Genomic DNA, 26,491 nt, shown 5'->3' on the forward strand with positions numbered 1-26,491 from the left:
GTCTCTGGATTGGATCAACTACTAAGCTATGTCACTGGCTGGAGGTAAGTCCTAACAAAGACTGAACTATTTCTTCAATAAACAAAAAAATGAATTTCTAACTTCCACAGGAAACGAAACCCATCTCAGTTGGTAAGAGAGAAGCTATCATTGAACCACCAAAGCACAATAAGGGGAAAAGTCTTTATTGTTACTTACTTTATTTTATTTATTTATTTATTTTTTAATATATTTTATTGATTTTTTACAGAGAGGAAGAGAGAGGGATAGAGAGCTAGAAACATCGATGAGAGAGAAACATCGATCAGCTGCCTCCTGCACACCCCCCACTGGGGATGTGCCCGCAACCAAGGTACATGCCCTTGACCGGAATCGAACCCGGGACCTTTGAGTCCGCAGGCCGATGCTCTATCCACTGAGCCAAACCGGTCTCGGCTACTTACTTTATTTTTATATTTGGTAATTAATATATTATATTCACAAAAGCAGTTTTTTAAAAATCCATGGGCAAAAAGCTATAAATCACTGATCAAGTATGAAAAGTTTTATAACTCTATGCAGCATACATTTTAGACTTTTTTCCTTTAAAGACCAAGAGACCTTTATAAAGCTGAGAACGGAGACAGACTAGACAGATGTTGTCTAAGGCCTCTTGTAATCTGAAGATCACATTATTGCTAAACTTTTAACTATGCTGATTTTCACTAACAGCTAATGTTAATCTTATTAAATATATATTAGAAATTATTAAAAGTTTTTCATTCACTAAAATGGTAATAACAAACCAAGAAACTAATATTAAATAATAACTCACTAACTCGTTGGAAATAACGCAAACAAAACAACCCTATAACTTGTCTAACATTACCACTGCTAAATCTTCTAGCTAGGTTGTAAACAAAATTATACGTATGTATAGTTATTTTTACTGCATTGAAAACAGAATGGAAGTGAAGACTCCCTAGTCTTTGAACCTGAAATGAATTTGACAAGCCCCATTTTGAAGAAAGGATGTGCTCTATTGCTTCAGAGAGCTTGGAAAAAAATTCCTGTCCAAATCACCAGCTGATACCCGAGGGCAGATTATGAGGATCTGCAGCCTATCTCAAAGCCATTTAAGCACATCACAGAAGCATAACTCTGGAAATCCTATTGTTGCGGAACCACTTTGAATCGCTCTATTGCAAAAGGTTCACAATGCACCTACATTAGATGTCCTTAGTCCTCGGTGTTACCTATCAATTTACAACTATTATACTTAACTGAACAAAGGTCACTGAGATGCTTCACATTAGAAAAATAATGGTAGAATGTCTCTACTGTCTACTACTTTAAAATATATTATTAAATGAAGAAACAAAAGGACAAGCTACTAAAAAGAAAGGCACAATCAGCCAGAGATAAATTTATAAGTAAAATAGATTTAAGCTTTAGGCTAAGAAAGCAGAGAATTCTGATTACTTTTGGAAGAAATAACTTATGACACAAAGAAGTTCACATTAAGAGGAAAACAGTAAGACTGATTATAATCCAACCTCTAAACACATGTTAAAATGTATGTAATCCTACAAGCACCAAAAGGAACTACCATAACTATAACTACCCTAACTAAAACCTATCTGTAACAACTAGTTTCCACTGACACAGAATAGAGATCATATGTAGCCTTTCTAAATCAGTCACTACAGATAACTGCTGGGTAAAACTACCTCAAAAAGCTTTATATCCCAATCAATATCTTCTATAAGATAAAATTTAAAGTTATTTAACAGCTCAAGTGAGATCACTCCATGTAGATAAAGAATGCACAGGCATCACCTATTTCAACAGATGTGAACCACTCTATAGGGAATGAATTTTAACATTTTATCTTTGCTTACAATTCTGAGATTCATATATGTAGGGACTTGGAAATCTGAACGAAGTAATGAATCTTACCCTCAATTTTGTGGTTGCTACTTTGTCAGACAAAATATGTTCACAATATTTTACCACCTAAGGTATGTGTAAAGGATGATCCTCTTGCAGCCAATAAAAACAGTTGGCCCTGGCTGGGTTGCTCAGTTGGTTAGTGTCATCCTGATACACCAAGATTGTAGGTTTGATCCCGGGTCAAGGCACACACAAGAATCAACCAATGAATGCATAAATAAGTGAAACAACAAATCAGTGTTTATTTCTCTCTCTCTCTCATATCAATTATAAAAAGTAAAAAAAGATTTACTATACCTGGATCTGTGTCACAGTTCCCTCAGTAATCTCATCATCTGCCACCTCTGTGGTTGCAGTCATGGTCACCTCAAAGCTCTGATCATTTTCTGAAACTTCAAGGAAAGGAATAATTCAATTCTAGAATAGCAATGGCAGGGTCTAATTAGTTTTTAAACATCCATGGAAAAAATGGGACCATCTAATTTCCTAACACATTCCTTGCTCATATATATAAATATATGTATATTTTTATATATATGCACTTAACCAATATTTATTGTGCATCTAATACCACAGTGGGTATTGCTGTTATTGGAGATAGCAGTGAGCAAAATCTGGCTTTTATGGCGCTTATATTCTAGTGGGTTAAACACAAAATGAACACGATATTATATTGGATGATGATAAGTAGTAAGAAGAAAAATATCAAGTAGGAAAGGGAATGTATTGGAAGTGAGGAAGGATATTTGAAATTTTAGATAGGAGGCCAGGAAAAGTAAGACTTGGAACAAAGGAAGGGAGCTAGTCACTTAGGTGTCTTGAGAAAGAGCATTTCAGGCAGCTGGAAAGCCGAGTGCAACAGCTCTGAGATGGGGAGATGCCTGGATTTTCCCAGGAATAGCAAGGAGGGCAGTGTGGCCAAAGCAGATTGAACAAGAACAGTAAGATATGTGTGGTAACTTGTAGGCCGCTATAAAGACTTTGGCTTTAACTCTCAGACAGGAAACCAATGGAAGATCTAGAGGAATGATATAATCTTTTATTGTAATACTGAAGGCCTAGTGCACAGATTCGTGCACCAGTGGAGTCCCTAGGCCTGGCCTGTGGGGATTGGGCCGAAACAGGCTCTCTGACTTTCCCCCAGGGGTCCCGGATTATGAGAGGGCGGTTCTCGGGTGATGCACCCCGGAATCGGGCTCCCTCCTCTCTGGTTCTGGATGTGTCACCCAAGAACTGCAGCTGCCAAGACACTCGGCAGCTCCTGCGTTGAGCGTCTGCCCCCTGGTGGTCAGTATGCATCATAGCTACTGGTCGGACGGTCGGATGGTTGGCCGGTTGCTTAGGCTTTTATATATATAGATGATCCTCTGGCTGCTATAGGGAAAATAGCCTAAAGGGCAGCAAGGACTGGAGTACGATCAGTTAAGAAGCTAATTCAATAATCATGATAAGAGGCCAGTGGCTTGGACCAGGGTGAAATCAAGTAAGGGTGATTGTAGTTCAAATTGTGGGTATTTTGATGGTAGAGCCAATAGAATTTGCGAATAAACCAAACATGAGAGAAATGGAAAAGTCAAAGATGATATTATAGGTGGGTTTTTTTTAATCTCAGCAAATGGAAAAAATGTACCTGCCAAGAATGAGATGGGGAAGATTGTAGAAGCAAATTTCGAAATTTAGGAAGTTTCAGGAACTGAGTTTTAAACATATTAGTTTGAGATACCTACTAAACATCTAGAGTTAAAAGGAGAAGTCTGGACTGGAATAAATCTGGGAGACATCACCAGAGATAGAATTTAAAATCATTAGTTTTAGGGATAAAACAGGAAACAGAAGCAGTCTAAAAACTGAGTCCCGGGGCAGGCCACATTTAGAGATTTGGGAGATGTGGACAAGTCAGCATAGGAGTCTGAGAAGAACATGGACAGCAATGTAGAGGAAAACTAGAGAAACGTGTTCCCTGGGACCCACATGACAAAATGTTAAGCAGGGGAAGAGGGAGTGATAAATATTGTCAAAAACTGTGGATAGATCAAGCAAGACAAAGACTGGGGGGGGGGGGGGGAAAGATCACCATTGGATTTAGTAAAAGAAGGTTTCTGGAGACCTAGGAAGAACAGTTTTGGTGAAGTGAGACAGGTAAAAGCCTGACTGGCGTGGGCTGAAGGAAGAATGGAGGAAATTATTTCAAGGTATTTTCCTCTTAAGGGAAGGAGGGAAATTGGATGGGAGCCAGAAGAGGGCTAATGGGACTTTTTAAAGAATTATAATATGTTTACAATGCTAAAGGGAAAAATGCTAGAGAAGAAAAAATTGACGTTTCCAGAGAGAATATCAAGAATTGTTGTAACAGCCGAAACCGGTTTGGCTCAGTGGATAGAGCGTTGGCCTGCGGACTCAAGGGTCCTGTTGCAGAAGAACAAGAAGACCAAGGACGCTTCTGAGGAAGTTGAAGAGACACTGTTTAATAACGCCAGTGGACTCAGGGAACAGCCTTCCAAATCTGAGTGAAGGAACACGCATGGGGCCCTCCCTTATATCTCCCTCCCTGTGCTCTTTGTCCCACAAGCATGGATCATGTTTCCGGTCCTTTTCTCGGGCCTTGCAAGAAGGCCCCCAGGTGTTGGGGGTCTCCAGGCCATATCTGGTGGTCTGGCCTGGCATCAGAGTTAGGAGCCTTCCCTCTGGCCAGTGCACTGTCCACATTCCAATGGCCTTTGTAACCGGTTCTGCAAGACCAGTGTCTGGGAAAGAGGCAGTGACTTAATTATAGGCTATCAGGAATGTACACAGAGCTTACTAGCCTGGATTCAGATCACTAGCCCCAAATATCAGGGCTACATTGGAATTAGCCCTTTTTGCCTCCTCAGTCCCAGGTTTGATTCCGGTCGGGGGCATGTGCCTTGGTTGCGGGCACATCCCCAGTTGGGGGTGTGCAGGAGGCAGCTGGTCGATGTTTCTCTCTCATCGATGTTTCTGACTCTCTATCCCTCTCTCTTCCTCTCTGTAAAAAATCAATAAAATATATTTTAAAAAAGAGAGAATTGTTGTAACAATGTCCATGAGTAGGCAAAGGGATAGGATCTAATAAAATGAAGAGCTGGCTGGCTTAGCTATGAGAAAAAATAGAATATATGGACATAGATACCTGTAGGTGTGTATTTGTGGAAATAAAAATTTATAGAAATTATTTTCTGGCTACTTCAATTTTCTCAGTAAAGTAGTAAGCAAGGTTATCAGTTGAGAGTCAAGAAGATGGAGAAAGTATTAGAGGTTTCGGGATATATGAAACAGTCATGTCAGAGTGGGATAAAGAAAATTATGGTGAAGTATGTATGGTGTGACTGGCAGGAAACATCATGAGCCCACTTCCAAGATAACGATGATCAGTTTCAAGTAGAACCAGTCAGTTTGCCTCTGCTGTTCTTCTACCATCAGGTATAGACATAGTGGGCAGATAAATTTAACCAAGGTTGTGGTTTCACCAAAGAACAAGTAAGTGAAGGAAGGAAAAAAAGACCTGACGGCAATTCGAGACAGTGATTACAATGACTAATCATGAGAGTGAAACTGGGTAAAGAGGAAACAGGATACAAAGTGGAGAAGGAACAAAGAAAAAGTGGTAAGATTAATGGTTGCCAGTGAGGCAAAGGATGATAGAAATTTAAGAGTATTAGAGGAAGTAAGCTGGAAACATAGGAAGTAGTGGTAGGAAAACAAAATCTGAAACAGAAACAGATGGATTCTAGTTAATAGGTGGTAATGGTAGAGATAAGGCAGTGTGAAGAACAAAAAGAATAGGAGGCTAAGATATTGCAACAATCATCTCAATGACCAAGAGTTATAACTATGAATAGGGAATGGAGTCAATGTGGTGGTAGATGACTGCAAAAACAAGTGGTCAATTAGTGGTCTAGATTGATTACTATGAAAGTTAAGAGGACTTTTAAGACTCAGAAGATAAATTTTATCAGCTTTATAAAGCATGTAAAGAAAATATGAATTTTAAATTAAATTTTAAGTTAAATCTTTAAAAATTAATATTCGCCTCCACTAAGTCCAGCAAATGACTTGCTCATTCAATCAGTCCTAGATATATAGGACTTCATGCTTTTTTGTGACTTTTTTAAAATATAATAACTTTTCTAAGTTGATTTATCAACACACTTTTTACAAATACTGGAAACATGTAAATACTTCAAGCCTGCTTTTCATGAATTCAGTCTTATTGTAAATATTAGCCTCCAGAATGCCCTGCGTACATGATATGCTATGATCCAATATCAAGTAGCTCATGTATTTTATAACATCCAATTCAGACTAACACCATAAAATAGAACAAAATATCAAGTATAGTTTGAACCTACAATTATGATAAAGGCACTCTAATGAATTAATCAGTTAATAATACTATATTGTATATTTGAAAGTTGTTAAAGAGAGCAGATCTTAAAAGTTCTCACTACAAGAAAAAAATTCTGCAACTATATATGGTGATGGATGTTAACTAGTCTTATTGTGATTATTTCACAATATATAAAAATACCAAAGCATTATGTTGTACACTTATAATTAATATAATGTAATATATTATATTAATGTAATATATTAATGTAATATATTAATTATAGCTGAATAAAAATAATCTGTAGCTTAGAAAATATCCATATAGGATTACGTCTGTAGTACAGATAGGTTAATCAAGTTTTAAATCGGAATCACAACATGACAGTCAAATTAGGAGTTTTAAAATATCATATGAATCATCATTAGGAGGAAAGATCACTTAATTAGGTCATTTAATTTAATTATAAATAGATTATGTTTGTATAGTCACAACTGGAAGCAATATTAGCAACATGAACATTAATACTGTATTTATAAAGCTTCACAGCAAACTGACATAAAAGGATTTCTTTTCTGTAAATTTAACAAGCAATTAAACTCTAATTACAGAGTATTTACCTACTTGTGAAAACATGATTTTCCACAATGAAAACCTAGTTTCAGTTTTCCCCACTGGATAAAGATGTGATTTTGCTTGATGCTGAGTGCAAAAGGAAAGTTCTCAGATATGGCAAGACTCTCCTTTATGTATAAGAGCTTTGTAGCCCAACCCCATCAGCATGGACTAAGAAACCTATTTGACCTTTGTGGGGACACCACAGTTCAACAAGATTCCCTATTTTTTGCTAAACACATTAGAAATATAATCTAACATTACAGTTGTTGTGTTGTAATCTTTTGCCAACAGTACCTGAAATACGATACCTCCTTAGAATCCAGTCTACTCTAAATGATCTTGAAATTTAAACATGTTAAAACTTTAGTGAGAAAAACTAATCAGACTCCTATATAACTTCCAGTTAGCTATTTACCATATGAAGAGGCAGTACAGCATTGGGATTAAGAGTATAAATTACAAGAACCAGAAGTGGCTGGATATGATCACTGACAAGTTATAATACCTGTGCCTTAGTTTCGTCAACTATAAAATAGAGATAATAATAATCCCTACTCTAGAGCATGCTTTCTCAATGAGGGCAAGTGTGCTTCAAGAGTGTTGTGCATGAAAAAAATTTTATTCTCTTTATTAACAAAGCAAAAACATACAGACAGCACATTTAAAAAAGTTCATGGGGGAAAGCGTGATCGGGAAAAAAAATGTTTAAAAAGGCCCCTGGTAGCGGTGGCAGTGAGGGGGCAATAATAATAATTAAAAAAAAAGATTAAATTAGACAATATATGTAAAAGCATTTATAATCACCCCTGGCACATATATAAGCACTTATTATGTATGAATTAAAAAGAGGGTTTTTGATGAAATGAAGAGAAAAATAATGGGTTTAAGTCTACCTTCAAATGACAACTAAATCTCTTGCAAGCTAAAATTTAATTTTAAAAGGAAACTCTGCTTTTAAACAGTGACTTACGTGGAAGTGCAACAACTGATATGCAAGGAGCAGAATCATCAATACTCTGATCATCCTCAGAAGACAAACAAAGCCTTTTATGCAGAGGTTCAGTACTATCTTCTGAGTCTATTTCATCAGCTTCTGATGAAACAAAACAAAACAAAAATCTCAAAATGTTCAAAACAATGAGGAAAACACACAATCTTCAAGTAATGACTGTAAAACAATCTTCTTACTGATTTGCTCAGTTAACTAAGCCCAGTTGTACAAGTGGGACTCCAAACAATATTGCCTTCTCAGTGTCTACTGCAGTACCTAAGCTTTTATTCTTAGGACAAGGAACTATGACAAAGGTGCCACTTTTTGAACATCACACTTTTGTGCTGTCAACTATCTGGCTTTCCAAATATTTCACATGTAAAGACAATTCACTCACAAATACTTACTGAGTGCCTACTATGTGCTAAGTGCTTGGAAAAGAACAATGAGAGACACCGTGACTGTCAAGAAGCTCACAGTGTAGAGGAGATGACTAAACTAACAATTTCAAAATAGTGTAGTAAGAGCTATGAAGCGGCTGATAGGAGCAAAGAGGAGAGGCATTTAATTTAGACTAGAAGTGAAGGGAGATTTCCTGGAGAAGATGTCTTTAACTTGAAGAGAGGCAGAGGAAAATGAGTATTATTGGCAGTAGGAGTAATATATGCAGTGACACTGAGGCATAAAGAGCTTAAGGTATGTTAGGAAAGTAAAAACAGTCACGAACTGCTGGAATATGGTAAGTGAAATGTGGCAAAAGTGAGTCTGGAAGGAAAGATGCGATGATGGGAGGCTATGTGCCAAATTAAAGAACCCGAATTATATTCTAAAAACCATGGTAAGCTTTAAACACCTTCTTACACTGTTGAGTATCATGACCAATGTCTTTGTAGTTTAAAAGATGAAATAGAGGTGGGAAACTGGTTAAAGGCTGTTAGAGCCACCCAGGTGAGAAAGTGAAATAAGAAAGGAGGACTTGAGAAGAGAGAAGGGAATTGATTCAAGAAACAATTCTATTAACAAATCTTCATGATAGAATGAATGTGGGAGATAAGAGGATTATTCCTACCTGTATTTATGACCTAGGATACTAAAACAAATGAAATTGACTGAGAAAGGAAAAAAGAACTAGGTTGGGGGATTCTGTGACAAAATTCAGTCTGAGACATGTGATATTAAAGGTGCCTCTGAGAAACGGAGAATTCATAATAAAGTCAGAAGTTTGAATCATTTTAATATGTAGGTGGTAGTTAAAACAGCAAGTTTGAATGAAATAACCTAGGGATTAAATATGGAGTGAAAAGAAATTGCAAAACTTAGGTTGAGCAAAGATGAACTTAAAAGCAAAAGAAACAATAAATTATACACAAGAAATAGGTAGAGAAAAATCACAAACCCCAAGGCTGTTGAATCTTGAATCATTATACATGATCATAGTAAATCTTACCCAGTCACATAAAATTCTCTAACACAGGTTCGAGAAAAAAATGTTTATTTATTTGTATTGGCATGACTATATCTATATATTCTAACGTATCACATATACTCTGGTGAGGAAGTATATTATGTATAGTTACTCCATCATTATCTTAGGAGGCTCAACAGATCTTACTAATAAAACAGCTACTCATAAAAGGTTAAAATTTATGGTAAATGAGAAAATATACCAAGGGATATTTTTAAAATACAAAAATTAAGATTAATTCATAAACCAAAGAGATAACCTCCTTTCCTATGGTCCTGGCCTAAACTGTCCAGATGGATAATAGATATCAAAGGTGACATAAAAGTGAGAAATCCAAAAAGATTCCCAATTATGCCTACAAGTTCTCCTACCATTCTGAGGGCAATGAAGAATGAGGTTCCCGTCTGTGTCCCGAGTCAAAGTTACAGAGTTCACAGTTTCTACTGTTACTGTGTCAGAATCCTCTTCAACTGTGCTCATACTCAAATCTGTACAAGAACATATTTCAGATTAGGATTAAAAAAATTATTTCCAAATATGAACTTAAAGTAGCCCTCTAATTTCCCCCTTCCCCCTGCAAACCCCCATAATTTGTATCTGCCTACAGTGTTCTTTTATGTGAAACTGCAATGCCAGTTCAGATTTCAAACACTGTTTTTCAAAGTTTATAACCATTATTTAGAATTAGATATAGCTCTGGCTGGTGTGGCTCAGCTGGCTGGGCGTTGCCCTGAGCACTGAAAGGTAACCGATTCAATTCCCAGTATTCAACATGCCTGGGTTGCAGGGTCGATCCCCAACCCCCAATAGGCGATATGCAGGAGGAAGCCAATCAATGTTGCACTCTCATATTGATGTTTCTCTCTCTCTCCCTTCCTCTCTAAAAAATAAATTAAAAAGAATTAGATATAATAATACTATATAATAAAGAGGTAATATGCAAATTGACCTCCACATGCTCTCACAAGATGGCCGCCCCCATGTGGTCAAAGATGGCCAGCAGGGGAGGGTAGTTGTGGGTGATCAGGCCAGCAGAGGAGGGCAGTTAGGGGCAACCAGGCTGGCAGGAGAGGGCAGTTAAGGGGCGACCAGGCTGGCAGGGGAGGGCAGTTAGGGGCAACCAGGCCTGCAGGTGAGGGCAGTTGGGGGTGACTAGGCCTGCAGGGGAGGGCAGTTAGGGATTACCAGGCCGGCAGGGGAGGGCAGTTGGGGGCTACCGGGCCAGCAGGGGAGGGCAGTTAAGGGGTGACCAGGCCGGCAAGGGAGGGCAGTTAGGGGCAACCAGGCCTGCAGGTGAGGGCAGTTGGGGGCGACCAGGCCTGCAGGGGAGGGCAGTTAGGGATTACCAGGCCGGTAGGGGAGGGCAGTTGGGGGCTACTGGGCCAGCAGGGGAGGGCAGTTGAGGACAATTGGGCCGGTAGGGGAGCAGTTAGGCATCGATCAGGCTGGCAGGCAGGCAAGTGGTTGGGAGTCCCGGATTGTGAGAGGGATGTCCCAGATTGGAGAGGGTGCAGGCTGGGCTGAGGGACCCCACCTCCCCCAGTGCATGAATTTCGTGCACCGGGCCTCTAGTCTATAAGAATTGACTGCTATGATTAAAAACCTACATTACTCACTTTTTAAAAAATATATATATATTATTGATTTTTTACAGAGAGGAAGGGAGAGGGAGAGTTAGAAACATCGATGAGAAACATTAATCAGCTGCCTCCTGCACACCCCCTACTGGGGATGTGCCCACAACCAAGGTACATGCCCTTGACCAGAATCGAACCTGGGACCCTTGAGTCTGCAGGCTGATGCTCTATCCACTGAGCCAAGCCGGTTAGGGCAGTATTTGCTTTTTAAAGAAATGTTTTTACCACATGCAATGAATGTTGTCTGTCATGTCAGCAAGTCTCACCACTTTTTAGTTATTTTTTATTGGCAGCTTTGTGATATATTTAAATGTATTTAACTTCTGATTCTTTAGTAGAAAATTCATTAAAGCTTTTATCTTAATCTAAGAATTACTTCTCCAAAACATTTTTACAAGTAATTAAGCTCTGTTATTATCTGACAAGATAATAAACTAAATAACTAAATAATTCTTTTAAAGTTTTTTTTTTCATAATATTAAACAAGCACATACATCCAAATTGCTTTTCTAATAGAGATGGAGCAATGCCTTCTTCTGAAATAGAGAACTGTTTTTTTTAAAACCACTATTTTACACATATTTTTCTTTTGTTCCGACAGACTGATCAACCTTTGAATATAGTATTCATGGTTAACAGGGGGAAATTTGTTGAATTATAATCACTAGCCTGGTTGAACTCTTCAGGCTGACCTTATAATGTTCAATGAAGTTCTTGCCTCAATACTCAATTTTGGTCTTGTCCATGTACTTTTTACCAATTATCATAAGAAAGGGGACACAAGCCTTGATGTATATTAAATTATTCACACATTATTTGACTTTTACACACAAGATATTAGTGTGTTCATATATTTACCATTTACACATATGCACTTCCCCCAGGCAGAACAACTTAGGATCTACTAACATTTACATGGTGAAGACCCAGTGAGACTCACTAAAGTTTTATTATACAAATTGCTGTTTTAAAAGGACATCATTCATTTTACAATGGTAAAGATGCCATTCCCAAATTAAAGGTAACTGGAAATCATGATCTAGTTATGATTAAAATTTACAGTCATGAGGTGAGGTCCATGGAACAAGGCAGGCTTACCTAGAAAACAGATGAATCAGCTATATCCCTTCCCACAGAATCAAGTCGCCTTCCCTTAGCCACCAGCATCACTTTCATGTTATCCAGACTGTTTTTCCCCCATGGTCCTATAGCTGCAACACTGAAAAAATAACAGCATTACACAGTTAGTCTTATAACTACACTTGTATGCTAGCAGTATGCTGATGACACTCTAGCCTCGTGTGTTAACGTCAACTAGAAAAATGACAAAACCAGAATTCTTAGACCTTTAGGAAATCAGCCTCTAAAAGAAGGGCAGAAATGATGAAACAATTAACACCAGGGAGCATTTGAGATCTCGGTCCCAGCATACGTTATAATTTGGGCTCAAATAAACTCTTATAGAAATTAAAAATTAGTAACTAACACCATTCTTCACTTAACACCTATTTCATCTTGAAGCGTTAAAAAGATATAATACCTGTGAACAATCCTGTCTAGGGATCTGTGTATGTGTGTGTTTGTGTGTGGGGGGGGGGGGGGGGCGGGGGGATACCAAATAATCAGACTGGAAAAGGTACATTACAAGCAAGCTTTTGAAGGCAATATGGAACTTACAAAACCTGAAATAATTTTTTTAAATTTTTTTCAGTCTACAAAGAAATTTGTTTATGACAGCCATGATTTAGAACATTTAAAAGTTTTTCTGAGAATACGATTTGGGAAAAATGTGGTGAGAGGGTGGGACTCAGCAATCCATGGGCATGTTAAAAGATGTGCACAAACTCTCTTGGGTGAACTCTGCTCTGACATTCGGCCAAGATGTTTGCCTGGCAGCACCCTGACATCTGAGTGGTTGGAAGGCCCTGGCTCAGGATAATTTATTTGGAGCCTTTCTTCTGTTTCACTGGTGCTTCATCTAGTGTGGCATCCACTGCTGCCTCAACTTGCTTTTGTCACTTTTTCTTCTCTTTTTTGGGCTTTGGTGGCAAGTCCTGGTCATTAAGTAGCACACACAACCCTCTCCATCCTCAGTAGAAGTGTCATAATTCTCATCCCAATAAGGGTCTCTGAACTGCTGCTCAACTTGGTCTTTTTCTTAGTTCTGAATTGGATATAATTTTCCACATTCATCTTTTGCCTTTCTTTCCTTTCCCCTTTGGTCTCTGGAACATAAGGCCCCGCAGCCATGACCTGTGGCTTGTTCTTTAGCTCTGCCAGCTGCTTGGCAAAGTACTCCTGGATGGTGAAGGCACTTGTCATAGCGGAGGTTTCATTCCCATCTGGAGTAGCAGGACTGGAATCATCCTCAGGAATCTTCTTACTCTGTCTTTTCCAAAAAATGCAGTCAAGATCTGTTTTGCTCCAAGATGACTGATCTTTCCCTTTTGTGAATTTCTTATAATGAACATGGGTTTTTGGAGATTCTGGACTTTTCTTCAAGGCTGAAAGATTTATTTTCCTTGTTGTCTGAGGAGGAGTCAGTGTGCTGTTTCCAGTACATGGCAAGTGTTCAGTTCAGCCAGAAGCTGGTTAAAATCATCCTGATGAGCAATCCAGGTGGTTATTTTTAACTTGAACTTTAATATGACCTGTGGCTCCTTACTCTTGAGACCCTAAACTCTTTCCTTTAGACCACATCATCTTTTCTAGCATGCTGTGGTCAAACGTGGAATCATTACTCCACGTGGTATTTCTCAGATCCATAGCCCACTTCTGTTCCCTCTGCCACTCAGCCATCACTGACATGTCACAGAGCCTGTGATGAGTGGTCCTCGGGACCTAATTAACAGGAGCTATGGAGCAGACAGCTAACAGAAAGTTAGGGAAATGACTATTTTTTAAAGGTTTCTTTCAATAGGCTTCTCATTTTTATCCCAAAGGGTCAGCCAAAAGTTCAAAAGCACAGCAGGTGTCGAGGTTCAAGGGGGATAGTCATATATGAGAATTGCTGTACATAATTAAGTCAGCAGTAAAAAAGGTACAGATCCTGGTAGAGAAATCTTTAGTCAGCTATTATATTTCATGCTGTCCTTATTTCTGAATCCATTAAATGTTTTTTAAAGCTGGTTTGTAAGTAATACCTACTGCAGAAGATGGAAAAATAGAAATGTTTAAAAAAAGCTAAAATCATCTATAAACTTACCCAAACCAGAGTTCACTGTCTTTGGTGTGTGGGTGTGAGAGAGAGACAAGACTATTAGTGGATAAGCAATTTTATATCCTGCTACTTGGAGTTCATTCATATTGAAAATGTGAAGGAAACCATGGTTAAGTATTTAACTGAAGTTTCCTGTATCATTTAAAACTTCCACTGTATAAAAAAAATATATTATTTAACAATTACCCTATCACTGGACATTTATGATGTTCCCAATTTTTCATTTCCTTAAAACATACCGAAACATTTATTATATACTCTATTTCCTTAAATAGTAATTAGTGAAAATTATTAAATAAAAAAAAGAAATGAACACCTAAATCACATTACAATCTATTTTCCAGAAAGGTTACACAAGTTTATATTCCAATCATTGAGATGTAAACTCTATTCCTGGTAACCTTGACAGTATTTTTATTTAAAAAGGAACTACAAAGCAAAAAGAGCACAACTGCTCATTTGATAGGTACAAAATGGTTACTGGTTGAGCATTTAATGAAAGTCATCTTGGGACCCAAGTTAATCTAAAGCTTTAGGGAAAAAACAAAAAACAAAATAAAGGTAGATTAGAGAAGACATGGTGAGAAAGTAGTACAATGAAAAAGGAGTATGAAATAGCTAGATGAAAGAAGGCAGTTATACCTGCTATTGGAAAGTAGAGGGTTCCCATGAAACCTTTAGTAAGGTGAAATGGTTAAAGCACACCAATTACCTACCATTAATTTACAGGAAAAAAATTTTGAACGTTCCCAAACCCCAAAAATAATCTACCAAATCATACCAAATACAGGCATACTTTGTTTTATTGTGCTTTGCAGGCATTTTTTTTTAAAACAACTGGAGGTTTGTAGCAACTATGTTGAGCAATTTGACTGGTGCATACTTTTTGCAGTATAGTATAAACGTAACCTTTATAGTATACACTGGGAAAATAAAATGTGAGACTTGCTGTGCTGCAGTGGTCTGAAACTGAATCTGTAATACCTCCAGTGTATGCTTCTACACTTAAGAATGTCCAGTTTTACACTAAGTGTCAATAGCCTAACCAGCTCTTGGGCTTTTTAACACCTTAGGACACATCTTGCTAATGGATGCACAAAATAGAGATAATGCACAGATGCTCACAGTTTTACGCTACGGCGGCTTGATGCGGAGATGCTACATTACTTGAAGAGAAATCACTTGCAAGCATGTGACTACAAGCCAGCCAACTGATTGATAATAGCTAAGTTCTTAAGGTGGGAATTGATTTGGCAGAAATAAGAAAGAAGGCTGGACAGAAGATATAATTTGGAAGCAATGTTGATAGAATTTGATGAAGATAAAAACAATGGGAGCTATTTCAAAGATGATTCTTGAGGTGGGGGAGTGGGTGGGGAAAGGTCAATGGGGGAAAAAGGAGACATGTAATACTTTCAACAATAAAGGATTTACAAAAGGAAGATTCTTAGGCTTTAGGCTTAAACAGCTGAGTGAGTTTGGAGACTCTAAGAATATATTTTATTCAATATTTTTATTTCTGTTTGTATTAAAGATATGAGGCATCCAAATGAAGATGTCAAGTTGATAGTTGGAAGCTGGAATTCAACAGGTGTGAATTAGACATATAAATGTGAGTTAGAGGAATCCAAATTGTTTTAACCTTTTGCACTCGGATGTCGAGTGTGACTCGACACGGTTAGCATTGGTAGCAGCTCGTATGTCGAGCCACACTCGACACGTAGTTTAACCGCGGCGGGGAAGGGGGATTTTTGTCTGTTTTTCCAGTATCTTTTCTTGTTTTCATTAGCATGAAAGGACAAGTAAAATGTAAATGCCGTCTCAACCGATGCCAAAAAAGAAAAAAATGAAAAACCGGTAACGCATGTGAAATTTATTAGGAAACTAGTACATGATCTTGTTGGAGAATTCAGAGATGGTACACTAACTTCCAGTGGTAGATTATTATCCACTAACTTAGAGCAACGTTTAGATGGAAAGCTCCATATAATCACACCTCACCCTAACAAAAACCACAAAGATTGTGTTGTTTGTTCTAACAGAAAAATCAAAGGAGGAAGAAGAGAGACGATTTATATTTGCGAAACATGTGAATGTAAACCAGGTCTTCATGTGGGTGAATGTTTCAAAAAATATCACACCATGAAAAATTATAGAGATTAAAATTACTCTTTGAATGTATCAATAATTTGAAATATTAAAAAATCCAAATAAATAAGTTAGTATGAAAAGAAACTCCAGTTTTTTATACTACTGCCGCACTTTGTAAAATCTGGGGTATTTAAAAAATTAAATTCCGAGTAGAATAAAGGAATCGAGAAAAAAGCAAGCGAGTGCAAAGGGTTAAAGATCACCTAGAGAGATTAGACAAGACAGTCTAGCTTCCAATTCTGGAACACTCTAACAGTTGGAAGTCAAGTGATGCATAAACAAATAAAGGAGTAGGAAAAGGACCAACAAGTAGTACAGGATGAAAACTAATAGGTGTGATGCCCTGGGCAATGTGTCTCAGTTGGTTGGGTGACGTCCAAGGCACCAAAAGGTTGCTGATTTGATTCCCAGTGAGGGCACATGTCCGGGTATCAAGATTGGGGGCATAAGAGGCAGCTGCTCTCACACATCCATGTTTTCCCCTATCACTTCCCTCTCTAAAAATCAACAAAATTCTTAAAATGAAAACTAAAAAACTAACAGGTGCTAACTAAGAGGCCCTGGGTGTTTTTCAAGGAGCATCAAGTAGTCAACTGTGTTAAATAGGACTGCTTTGAGGATGACTATCTGATCTGGCAATATGAAGAACACTGGTGACCTTAAGGTAAGCAGTTTCAGGGTAGTGGGGACAGAAGCCATACTGGAATACACAGAGAATTGGAAGTAGGGAAGACAATACAAACAGGTCTTTTACGGGGTTGGGGTTTAGCTTTCAAGCTAAGTAGGGAGAGAGAATACTAGCTACCATAATGTCAAGACAGATGTTATTTAAATATATTTTATTGATTATTTTTATTTTTTACAGAGAGGAAGGGAGAGGGATAGAGAGTTAGAAACATCGATGATGAGAGAGAGACATCTATCAGCTGCCTCCTGCACACCCCCTATTGGGGATGTGCCCGCAATCAAGATACATGCCCTTGACCGGAATCGAACCTGGGACCTTTCAGTCCGCAGGCCGACTCTCTATCCACTGAGCCAAACCGGTTTCGGCAAGACAGATGTTATTTAGAAGAGCATATCTGTTATTCTGATTTGACCAGAGTGACTGAGAAATGTTGGGTGAATAAACTGACTTAAAGATAGTAAGGTACAAAGTTGAATATTTTAATGCGTTGTATTCTAATTAATTATACACGAAACTGGACTGTTACCCATTTGATTTATCAGGGAAATATGTCAGGAAGATCTCCAAATCTATAATAAAATTTTTGGTTCTCTTTGGGGCAAATAAGTACACACCACCAGTCCACTTAGATCTTCCTTTCTCTGTCACTGAGTTATAGTTATACCACATGTACTATTTTTACACTAACTAGAAATAAAAGAGAAAAAAGGTAATAGCCATTTTAACTGGTGAAATGGTACTCTAGTCATGTTTCTATCGTTCCGTGGCTATATTAAACAGAAAAAAATTACCCTAATAAAATCAAGGAAATACCTGAAATATGGTACAAAACATTTTTACAAAGGAGTATTTACATATATTCACATTTAAATGAGAAATATAAATTTTTATTTATAATGTCCAATGAACATGGTGACACTACTTATTGTAGAAAAAGAACTCTTGAATTTGTTATTTAACACAGAATCAAAGAAATGAATCCTTCATCCTACTCTATTACAGTATTGATGTAAAGCTTTTATTCAATGGATTATTTTATGTATCTCCACTTATATTGTTCTGATTTTCTAGGCCAGTGGTCAGCAAACTCATTAGTCAATAGAGCCAAATATCAACAGTACAACGAATGAAATTTCTTTTGGGAGCCAAATTTTTTAAACTTAAACTTCTTCTAACGCCACTTCTTCAAAATAGACTCGCCCAGGCCGTGGTATTTTGTGGAAGAGCCACACTCAAGGGGCCAAAGAGCTGCATGTGGCTCGTGAGCCGCAGTTTGCCGACCACGGTTCTAGGCAATTAAGTGACATATATCTTCTAAAAACTAGAACCAAGAAAAGTGACATTTCTTCCTAGTTTTGGCATTAGTTCTGCAGATAAATTTGTATCAATCAGTTCCCAAGCACAGTACAAGTACAAGGGTAGATTCTATTAGTGAAGATCATGAGCAGCACAGAAATTTTACTAACCCTAGGTGCTTGGAATTTATTCTACATTGAAAAATGGGATAAGGCTACATAGTGTGAAAAAAATTCATTATAAGATACTTTTATAAGGGGAAATCAAGCAGGCTGCAGAATATACTAGTATAGCACCAGAATTTTACTGGATGAGGTAAGAATTAAAAACCACTAACTAAGACACAGTTTGGGGCATATTTAAACTAGTAAGACAGTAAGGACACATTTAATTTTCAGATGTTTTTCTGACCCAATATATTAGCAGAAAATTACTCCTCTGTAACTTTTTTGTGATGATCACCCAAGTCTTTTATTCATGTATTAACATACCTATTTTTTTTTTTAAAAAAAATTTACAAGATCCTATTGTCACATCTTTTATAATTTTTTTTTTTTGCATTAGGAACATTTTCCAATATTACTACTTACTCTGCCACAGTATTTTTAATGAATACATAGCACCTCAATTTACCTAACCATTAACCTATTACTGAACATTTTTGTTTGAGGTCTTGCTATTATAAAGATTCCATATTGACCATCATCATACCTGTCATCATTGCATATAACTAACTAGAGGCCCGATGCACAAAATCTGTGAAAGAGGCTCGACCCTCGCAGCCCCAGCTTCGTCAGGAAGGTTGTCTGGAAGGTTGTCCAGCTGTCCGGTCTAATTAGCATATTATGCTTTTATTATTATAGAATCCTTAAGAAATGTTTGTAAGGGGATTTCCTTAGTAATGTATAATAATCTAAAAGATGTGTTTTAAGATATTTTTATTTTGAAAGAGAACAGATAAATTCCTACATCCTGAACACAATTACATAGAGGGGTGTAAAAAAAAGACAAAGCCACAAAATAAATCTTGAATATTGATTTTATTCAAGTTAGGAATAGGGGACATGTCATACTTGAAGTTGAATGCTTTGGGCTATGGTCTCGGGCCCCAAGGGATTTGCTCTTCTGTATACTTTGTGGAAGTTTGAGAAGCAGAGTTATAAATGAACATAAAACATACTGAATTAAGGTACCTAATTAATGCTCATTATAGCTTGGTTTTAAGATGGCAAAATATGACTGTACACCATAAGAAGTCAATAAAGATGTTAATGGAGTTTATTATAATATACTTTAATTGCTTAAGATGTTGATTTCAATTATCGATTGAAAACTATCATTATTTAAGAGAATTACTTGATAATATTACAAGATGTAGCATTTTATATCTGGTTTGGCAATAAAATCATATTGCTTATTAAAACCCAAAAATGTTATTTTTTACCCAGTGCATGACTTAAGAGCTTATAACATGTACTTGACTACATTTTAAGATTTCATCCATTTAAACTGAGCACTTGATGCAAAGCAGCATCAGAAGATCTTTAAAGTTAATACATCAAATTATCACTATAGTCTTGATTTACACAGAAGTTAATTTTTAAAATGCATTTCCTCCACACACTAAAATACTCATAGGCAGTACATAAACTTAATGAGCATTTTTGTGTTGTTACATAACACCTGATAGTAAATAAAGATTAGCTTTGACAACCTGGTGCTTGAAAAAAAGGCCAGACAACACAACAATGTACATTTTAAAAAAAGGAGGGGGCAACAGGGAAAAAAAGGGGGGGGGTAACATTTCAAACAAACAAACAAAATTGTTCACAAAGGGCTCTTCAGTGTACCTTTTCCTGACAACTTCTTTCTGGTATCTATCACAGAATGGGTTATCTATCCACAAATGTAAAAAAAAGCTAACTTGATAAATAGGTTCTTTCTCTTATTTAAATTTATTGTTTACCTTTACAGAATCAAGCAAAAACAAAACCTATTTGTGATTTCTATTACAAAAATTATGAAAAAAGGGGGAGAAATGATACAAATGCAAACAAATGCCACATACATTTCATAACTATCTGTATTTTATATTTAACACAGCAACAAACTGATCACTTTCTCAGGTCATTTCATATTCAGGGATAGAGAAAGATGTGGAGCTGAAATTGCAAAGCATTCATAATAATTAGGAAATTCCTTTTTTTTTTTTCAGATGGGAAAATAAAGTGCTAAAAGTGATGGTGATAAGAGGAAACTGAATATTAAAACAAAACTCCATTTTGAGAAGGCAGGCTAACTATCCCTCAATGTTAAAAAGGCAGCCTCTCTATAGAATATTGGAAAAAGTGGAACTCTTCTCTTCCTAAACTTTATTGCTGTTCTAAAGGTTTGATGTCTTTGCAACACATACTTTCAAAACACTCCCAACCCCCTCAATATTTTAACATTTATGCGCCAGGATGTTAATCTCTAAGGACACTTGTTTCACATTGTCTTATTCATCTGCACAGTGTTAATTTAAGCCAATGTACTTAAAGGTGCAGGACAAAAGCAACTGTTCACAATAACAAGATGCTATTTTCAGAAAAAATTTATTACATTAATAAAAATTAGGGTCTGTAGACTTTGGAGAAATAAATAAAGTGAGCAGAAAGATAAGCATTAGTCCTAGCTGGTTTGGCTCAGTGGATAGTGTTGGCCTTCGGACTGAAGGGTCCCGGAGTGGGGGACATGCAGGAGGCAGCCAATCAATGATTCTCTCTCATCATTGATGGTTCTATCTCTCTCTCCCCCTCTCCCTTCCTCTCTGAAATCAATAAAAATATATTTTAAAAAAAGAAAGAAGCATTATATGGGAAGGTAAGGACTAGTTTTGCTGTTTCTATTTCAATACTAACTAGTAACACTTAACTTTACAAGTATAGTTATCTCTCCTGCTGCCTTGAAGTGAAATGAGGTAACCTTTCTCCATCTTAAAAAAAATCTAAGTAAGTATGCAATGCCCAGTACTTACTGATTAACTGTTGATGAAGACAGGGCAATAGCATTTTGGCTCCACCATCTAGCTCAACTGCAATCAATTAAAGAGATTCATGCTGAATATGCAGGTCTAGATCAGTCCCAAAAATCACATTTTGGGTGAGCCTATCAACTAAAATAGTAAAAAAAAAAAATAAAAATGAGTTTGGTGGCAAATAAAAGCACCTAGTATATATGTGAGTTAAAATGAGATAAAATCACCACAAAACATGAAATGTACTTTCCCCCAAAACTGTAACAAGTACTAGTAATGTATTTTTCAGAAAAAAGGAAAAAGTTTATTCTCCCACCAGCCTGTTTTTATTCTTAAAAACATTCAGTCTGACCATTTTCATAACATTAAGAAACATAACTTTAATGTTCTCCTAAATCTTAACCTAACATAATAAAATCTTATCTCTACTACACCCATCATAGTAAAAAGCTAAGCTTTAGTTGTATTATCATCACCACGGAGTCTTTAAACATTAAAGTGCTGGTAAGTTACTCAAATTACTAAAAAATAATAACAATAATAATACACGGTTATCTGAAACACAAATTTAAAACCAGCTCAAAGAAAGCATCTCAAGTTATGAGAAAATATGGAAATCCTTAACGGAAAAAGAAAAATAGATTTTGTTGGTAAAATGTGCAACACAATGCACGAGTATTTTCTTACTTGGACTGGAACTTAAAAACAGTGAAGTGGTTAACTGTCTCTCAATAATTAAAGGTATAATTATGAGTAAAAGACAAAAATTCCAAACGGGGGAAAAAAATCCAAGTGGTATCATTCCACGCTTAAAACACGGATGAGACAGAAATCCCGTGTCACATGCACTTCGCTGGCTGCTCCCACAGGAAGCCTCGCCTACGGTCGGAGAGGAGGTCCAGGACGATGCACCAAGTTAGGAAAACCACCGAGGTGGAATGTGCTTGTCCAAATTCCATCAGGGGAAGGGGAGGAGGGTCCTGACTTAGGTTTCATAGAATGATCACCCTCTCGTTATCTACATCGAATACGTTTACTATAAAAAAACAACAAATCACATGCTGTGTTATCATTCCACGGCACAGAAAGGCACCCGGACACCTCTCAAACCTACGCCGGAGACGGGGCTGAAACCACTCTATGTCCCTGAAGAGGTACTCCAAGTCTATTTCAAAGGACACATGACATTAACAAAAATGTACACCCTTCCTCGGGACTTGGCAGAGGTTGGCGATCACTATTTGCCGAGGCATTTTACGGTTCTCCGGTCGGTTGGGACGGTCGGTCTTCCCGTCACCCAGCCCATGCCTCCCCTTTTACAAAAAGGGACTCAGGCTGACAGAGACCGTGGGGCCAGCGAGCCCGATGCCCTCGGGCTGGGCCACGAAGAGGTGAGCGAGAGTGAATCCAAAAGGACGGGAAGAGAAATCTAAGACGCAAATAGGGTAAAAAAAAAAGAAAAGAACACCAGGGGGGTGGGGCGAGACCCACCTCTTCATTGAACCACCTACTACCAACGAACAGGTTCACCACCACAACCAAGAGGCAGAAAGGTGACCACCACAGAAACAAGGAAGGCTTCCCGCCCGGCTCTCCGCATTCCCGGGCCCGATTCTCTCCGCAGCTCCCGGCCCACCCCACCCCCAGGGGTCCCGGCGCCATTTAGCTCCTCCGAAGCCGCCGCCATTTTCCGCCCCTGCCGGGTCGCCGCGGTGCCTCGGCGGCTGCTGGCTCCTCTCCTCTGCAGCCCGGGAGGCCGCCGCAGGCCCGGCCCCGAGAGGGAGGCCCCGGTCTGAGCGTGCGGGGACGGCAGCTTCAGCGTCACCAAGGCCCAGCTCCCACCCCGCCCGCGGTGCCCGGGGGCCGGCAGCTGGCGCCGGCCGGCGGGAGCAGGCGGGCAGCAAGGGGGCCGGACAGGCTCCACTGGGCGGAGCGGCCCTGGCGGCGGTTGGGACCTGAAGGTTCCATCGCACTTACTTCCTGTTTTGGGTCCGGGCACTTTGGAAGAACCAGGATGAAGGCTCCAAAAAATACCAGGATGGAGGAAGCAGCCACGGGCAAGAGTGGCTACAGCTGGAGTAAGCGAGCGCGACGAGCCACCGGAAACGGAGCGACGGCCGCACCCCGCCCCCAAGCCCCCGCCCGCTCCCCCGCCCGCTCTCCCTTCCCTCGGGCTGGCCCAGCGAGCCAGGTGTACGTCACTTCCGGCCAAGTTGGAGCGCGAAAAAAGGTCCCCCGCTTTGTTCGAGTTGCAGACCAGGTCTATCTAATGTCGGCTGTTGTCTTCCTCTCCTCATACTCGGAAGACCTCCGTACGGATTATCTCGCTGCTGCGGATGTAATGGAAGCAATGGAGTTTTTTTTTTCTTTCTTTTTTTCTTTTTCTATGCAACCGTGGCCCTTCTGGCTTCGGAGAAAGTTGGGCTCCGCGCGCAGGCCCGGTTTCCTAATTCTCCAGGGCTCGGAGCGGAGGAAGCTGCAGGTTGGAACGGCTTGGAAGCGGGGTCTGAGTGCGGAAGGAAACCTGAAATTGTGTGTCTGATCTTTCGCATTCGGTCGGCTTTGCAGTAGACGCTTGGCCGGCGTAGACGCTGACGTCAGGTGTTACCTATTTGGACGTGTGTTGCCATCAGTGGGGACATGTGTCCTGTCTGAGTGTAGGAAGATGCTCTCGTCTTAAAGCACTTGAGACCCAGGCAAGGCAAGGGTTTTGTTTTTAGAGTTCCAAGGCTTTGGAAATCGAAAGATTGTGTGGTCTGAACCCTGTTACTGCTCTGATGATTCTGACCTCATTTTACTTGTTTATAAAACTAGATTTATCGTACTCTGCTTTCCCTTACCAACCGGGAGTAGAGGAGTTTAAAAGTTAGACTTCACTAAAATAATTGCACCCAACAATTGTGTGAAGACTCACACTACATGGTCACAGTGCGAATGTGGTCACCATCAGTTGTAAACGTCAAACGAAGGCTATCAGGAAGGACACTTCGGCAGTTTCTTATGAAATTAAACGTGTCCTTACCCTATAGTCCAGCAATCACACTTCTTGCTATTTACACAAGTGAGTTGTAACGTTATGTCCACATAACAACCTGCACACAGATATTTACAGCAACTTTATTCATAATTTCCAAAACTTGGGAGCAACCATGATGTGCTTCAGTGGGTAAATTCATAAACTGTGGTACGTTTATACAAGGGAATATTACTTAAAGCTTTTTTTTTAAAAAAGCTATCAAACCATGAAAAGACTTGGAGAAACTTTAGATGCATATTACTAAGTGAAAGAAGTTACTGTATAATTCCAACTCTTAGGACCTTGTGAAAAGGAAAAGACCAACAGTTGCCAGAGTTTGGGGCTGGACAGAGAGGAACAGGTAAAGCACAGAATTTTTAGGGCAGTGCAATGATTCTGTATGATCAATAATGGTAGATACATGTCATTGTACATTTATCAAAACCCATAGAATGTACCATACCAATGATGAGCCCTAATGTAAACTATGGACCTGGGTGTTAATGATGGGTCAATGTTAGTTCATCGCTTGTAACAAATGGACCACTCTGGTGCTGAATGTTGATAATGGGGGAGGCTATGCATGCACCTGGTGGTCAGGGTGGGGGGGGGGGGGGATAAGTATATAGAAAATATCTATACTTTCCCCTCAGTTCCCCCCCCCCTCTCAATTTTATAGTGGATCTTAAACTACTCTTTAAAAAGTCTGTCTTGAAAAAGAAGAAGTACGAAAGAGCTTAAAAAAGACTGAATTCGGACAACGGGAGCCAACATTTTTTGAGAGCTTATGTGTCAAATGCTTTACATGTATTACACTCATTCAGTGTTTGCAAGCGCAAAATGCATAAGTACAGTTATGACTAACGAATCCTGTTTTAGATAGGAACCAGAAAGAAGTGAAGGAATATGTCCAAGGGCACACAGCAAATAAGGAGTCAGAATGGAAGCCTCAGCTCTAGAACCTATGATCTGGACTACCCTTCTGAACCTCACAAAATACACTTTGGCAAGTCTTTTTATAATGAAAACAGTATTACAACTAGTTTTCGCAGTGTAAACTGAAATGGAAGATGGACATGTTTGACTAATTTTCAAAAATAAATGCCAGAAGCAGCAATTTATTGCATCTAACTTTATTGCCAATTTGTGGTACTTTCTGCATCCTATTGTAGTGATGACATATATAATATATAATTCAATTTTAAATGAGTACATAAGTAATATGTATGTAAGCAAAACCATGAAGCAGGATAGAGTCGTGGTATTGATGTTGGAATCAAACCTGAGTGTGAATCTTGATTTCACTGCTTAGTAGTGAGTATGGTACTTTACTTCTCTAAAGCTTCACTTGCTTTTGAAAAATGTGACAACAATATTTACCTCCAAGAATAATGAATTCAACATGCTTTGCACAGAGCCTGACATGTTTTAAGCACTTTAAAATGGAAACTAATAAATTTCTAACCCAGAAAAGTAATTAAGCTACTCAAAGAGCAGTTGTAATGAAATAATCACACATATAAAATTATTAACATTTATGAGGAAGTGATTCCTAATTAGCCACATTTTTCATAAAGCATAACCATATAGGATTGTTTTTACTATAGCATAGAGAGTGATATTTAAATTATAGTCTGGCTGCCCATTCTATTCTGCAAAATCTTAGGTCAGCCTGCACTCTGCTGTTAATTCCCTAAAAAAATCAAGTGCATCCTCATAATTCTCCCTTCCTGGTGAGTTTCATAACTGCCGTTTGCCAAGGTCAGTTCATATTTCCTTGAGGAGGACAAATGTATTTTAATATTGGTTTAATACATAATTTAAAAAATAAATTAAACTTCTCTTTATGATAAAAACTAAGTGGGTATACAGGAAATGTACCTCAACTTAATAAAGGCCATATATGACAGGCCAACAGCTAACATCATACTCAGTGGTGAAAGGCTAAAAGCTTTTCCTCTGAGATCCGGAACAAGAGAAGGATACCCACTTTCACCACTTTTATTCACCCTAAAGACTCCATAAAAAAAGCTTAGAACTAATTAACATATTCAGTAATGTTGCACACTACAAAATCAATTTACAAAAATCTGTTGCATTTCTATACACTAATAAA

At 38.4% G+C, this 26,491-nt stretch overlaps 1 protein-coding gene and 1 pseudogene across 3 annotated transcripts in view; both read right to left on the reverse strand.

Annotated features, from left to right (window-relative positions):
- DMTF1 (cyclin D binding myb like transcription factor 1) overlaps positions 1 to 23,469 on the reverse strand; it is a 46,042-nt gene extending 22,573 nt beyond the window's left edge. Inside the window, exons 1-5 of one of the 2 annotated variants that reach the window (XM_079785385.1) lie at positions 23,337 to 23,469; positions 12,087 to 12,207; positions 9,723 to 9,839; positions 7,866 to 7,988; positions 2,230 to 2,324 (exon numbers count right to left, since the gene is read on the reverse strand). In XM_079785385.1, the coding sequence (XP_079641511.1) occupies positions 2,230 to 2,324; positions 7,866 to 7,988; positions 9,723 to 9,831 (327 nt within the window). In that variant the 5' untranslated portion in view covers positions 9,832 to 9,839; positions 12,087 to 12,207; positions 23,337 to 23,469. The remainder of the gene's footprint in view (positions 1 to 2,229; positions 2,325 to 7,865; positions 7,989 to 9,722; positions 9,840 to 12,086; positions 12,208 to 23,336) is intronic. The other variant, XM_079785386.1, reaches the window with a different exon arrangement.
- LOC307107866 (PIN2/TERF1-interacting telomerase inhibitor 1-like) lies at positions 12,226 to 14,467 on the reverse strand (annotated as a pseudogene). Its single transcript has one exon. The product of its transcript is annotated as a PIN2/TERF1-interacting telomerase inhibitor 1-like (transcript).
- Positions 23,470 to 26,491: the final 3,022 nt, after the last annotated feature.

The sequence above is a fragment of the Cnephaeus nilssonii genome (genome assembly GCF_951640355.1).
Source record: "Cnephaeus nilssonii genome assembly, chromosome: 12".
NCBI lineage: Eukaryota > Metazoa > Chordata > Mammalia > Chiroptera > Vespertilionidae > Cnephaeus > Cnephaeus nilssonii.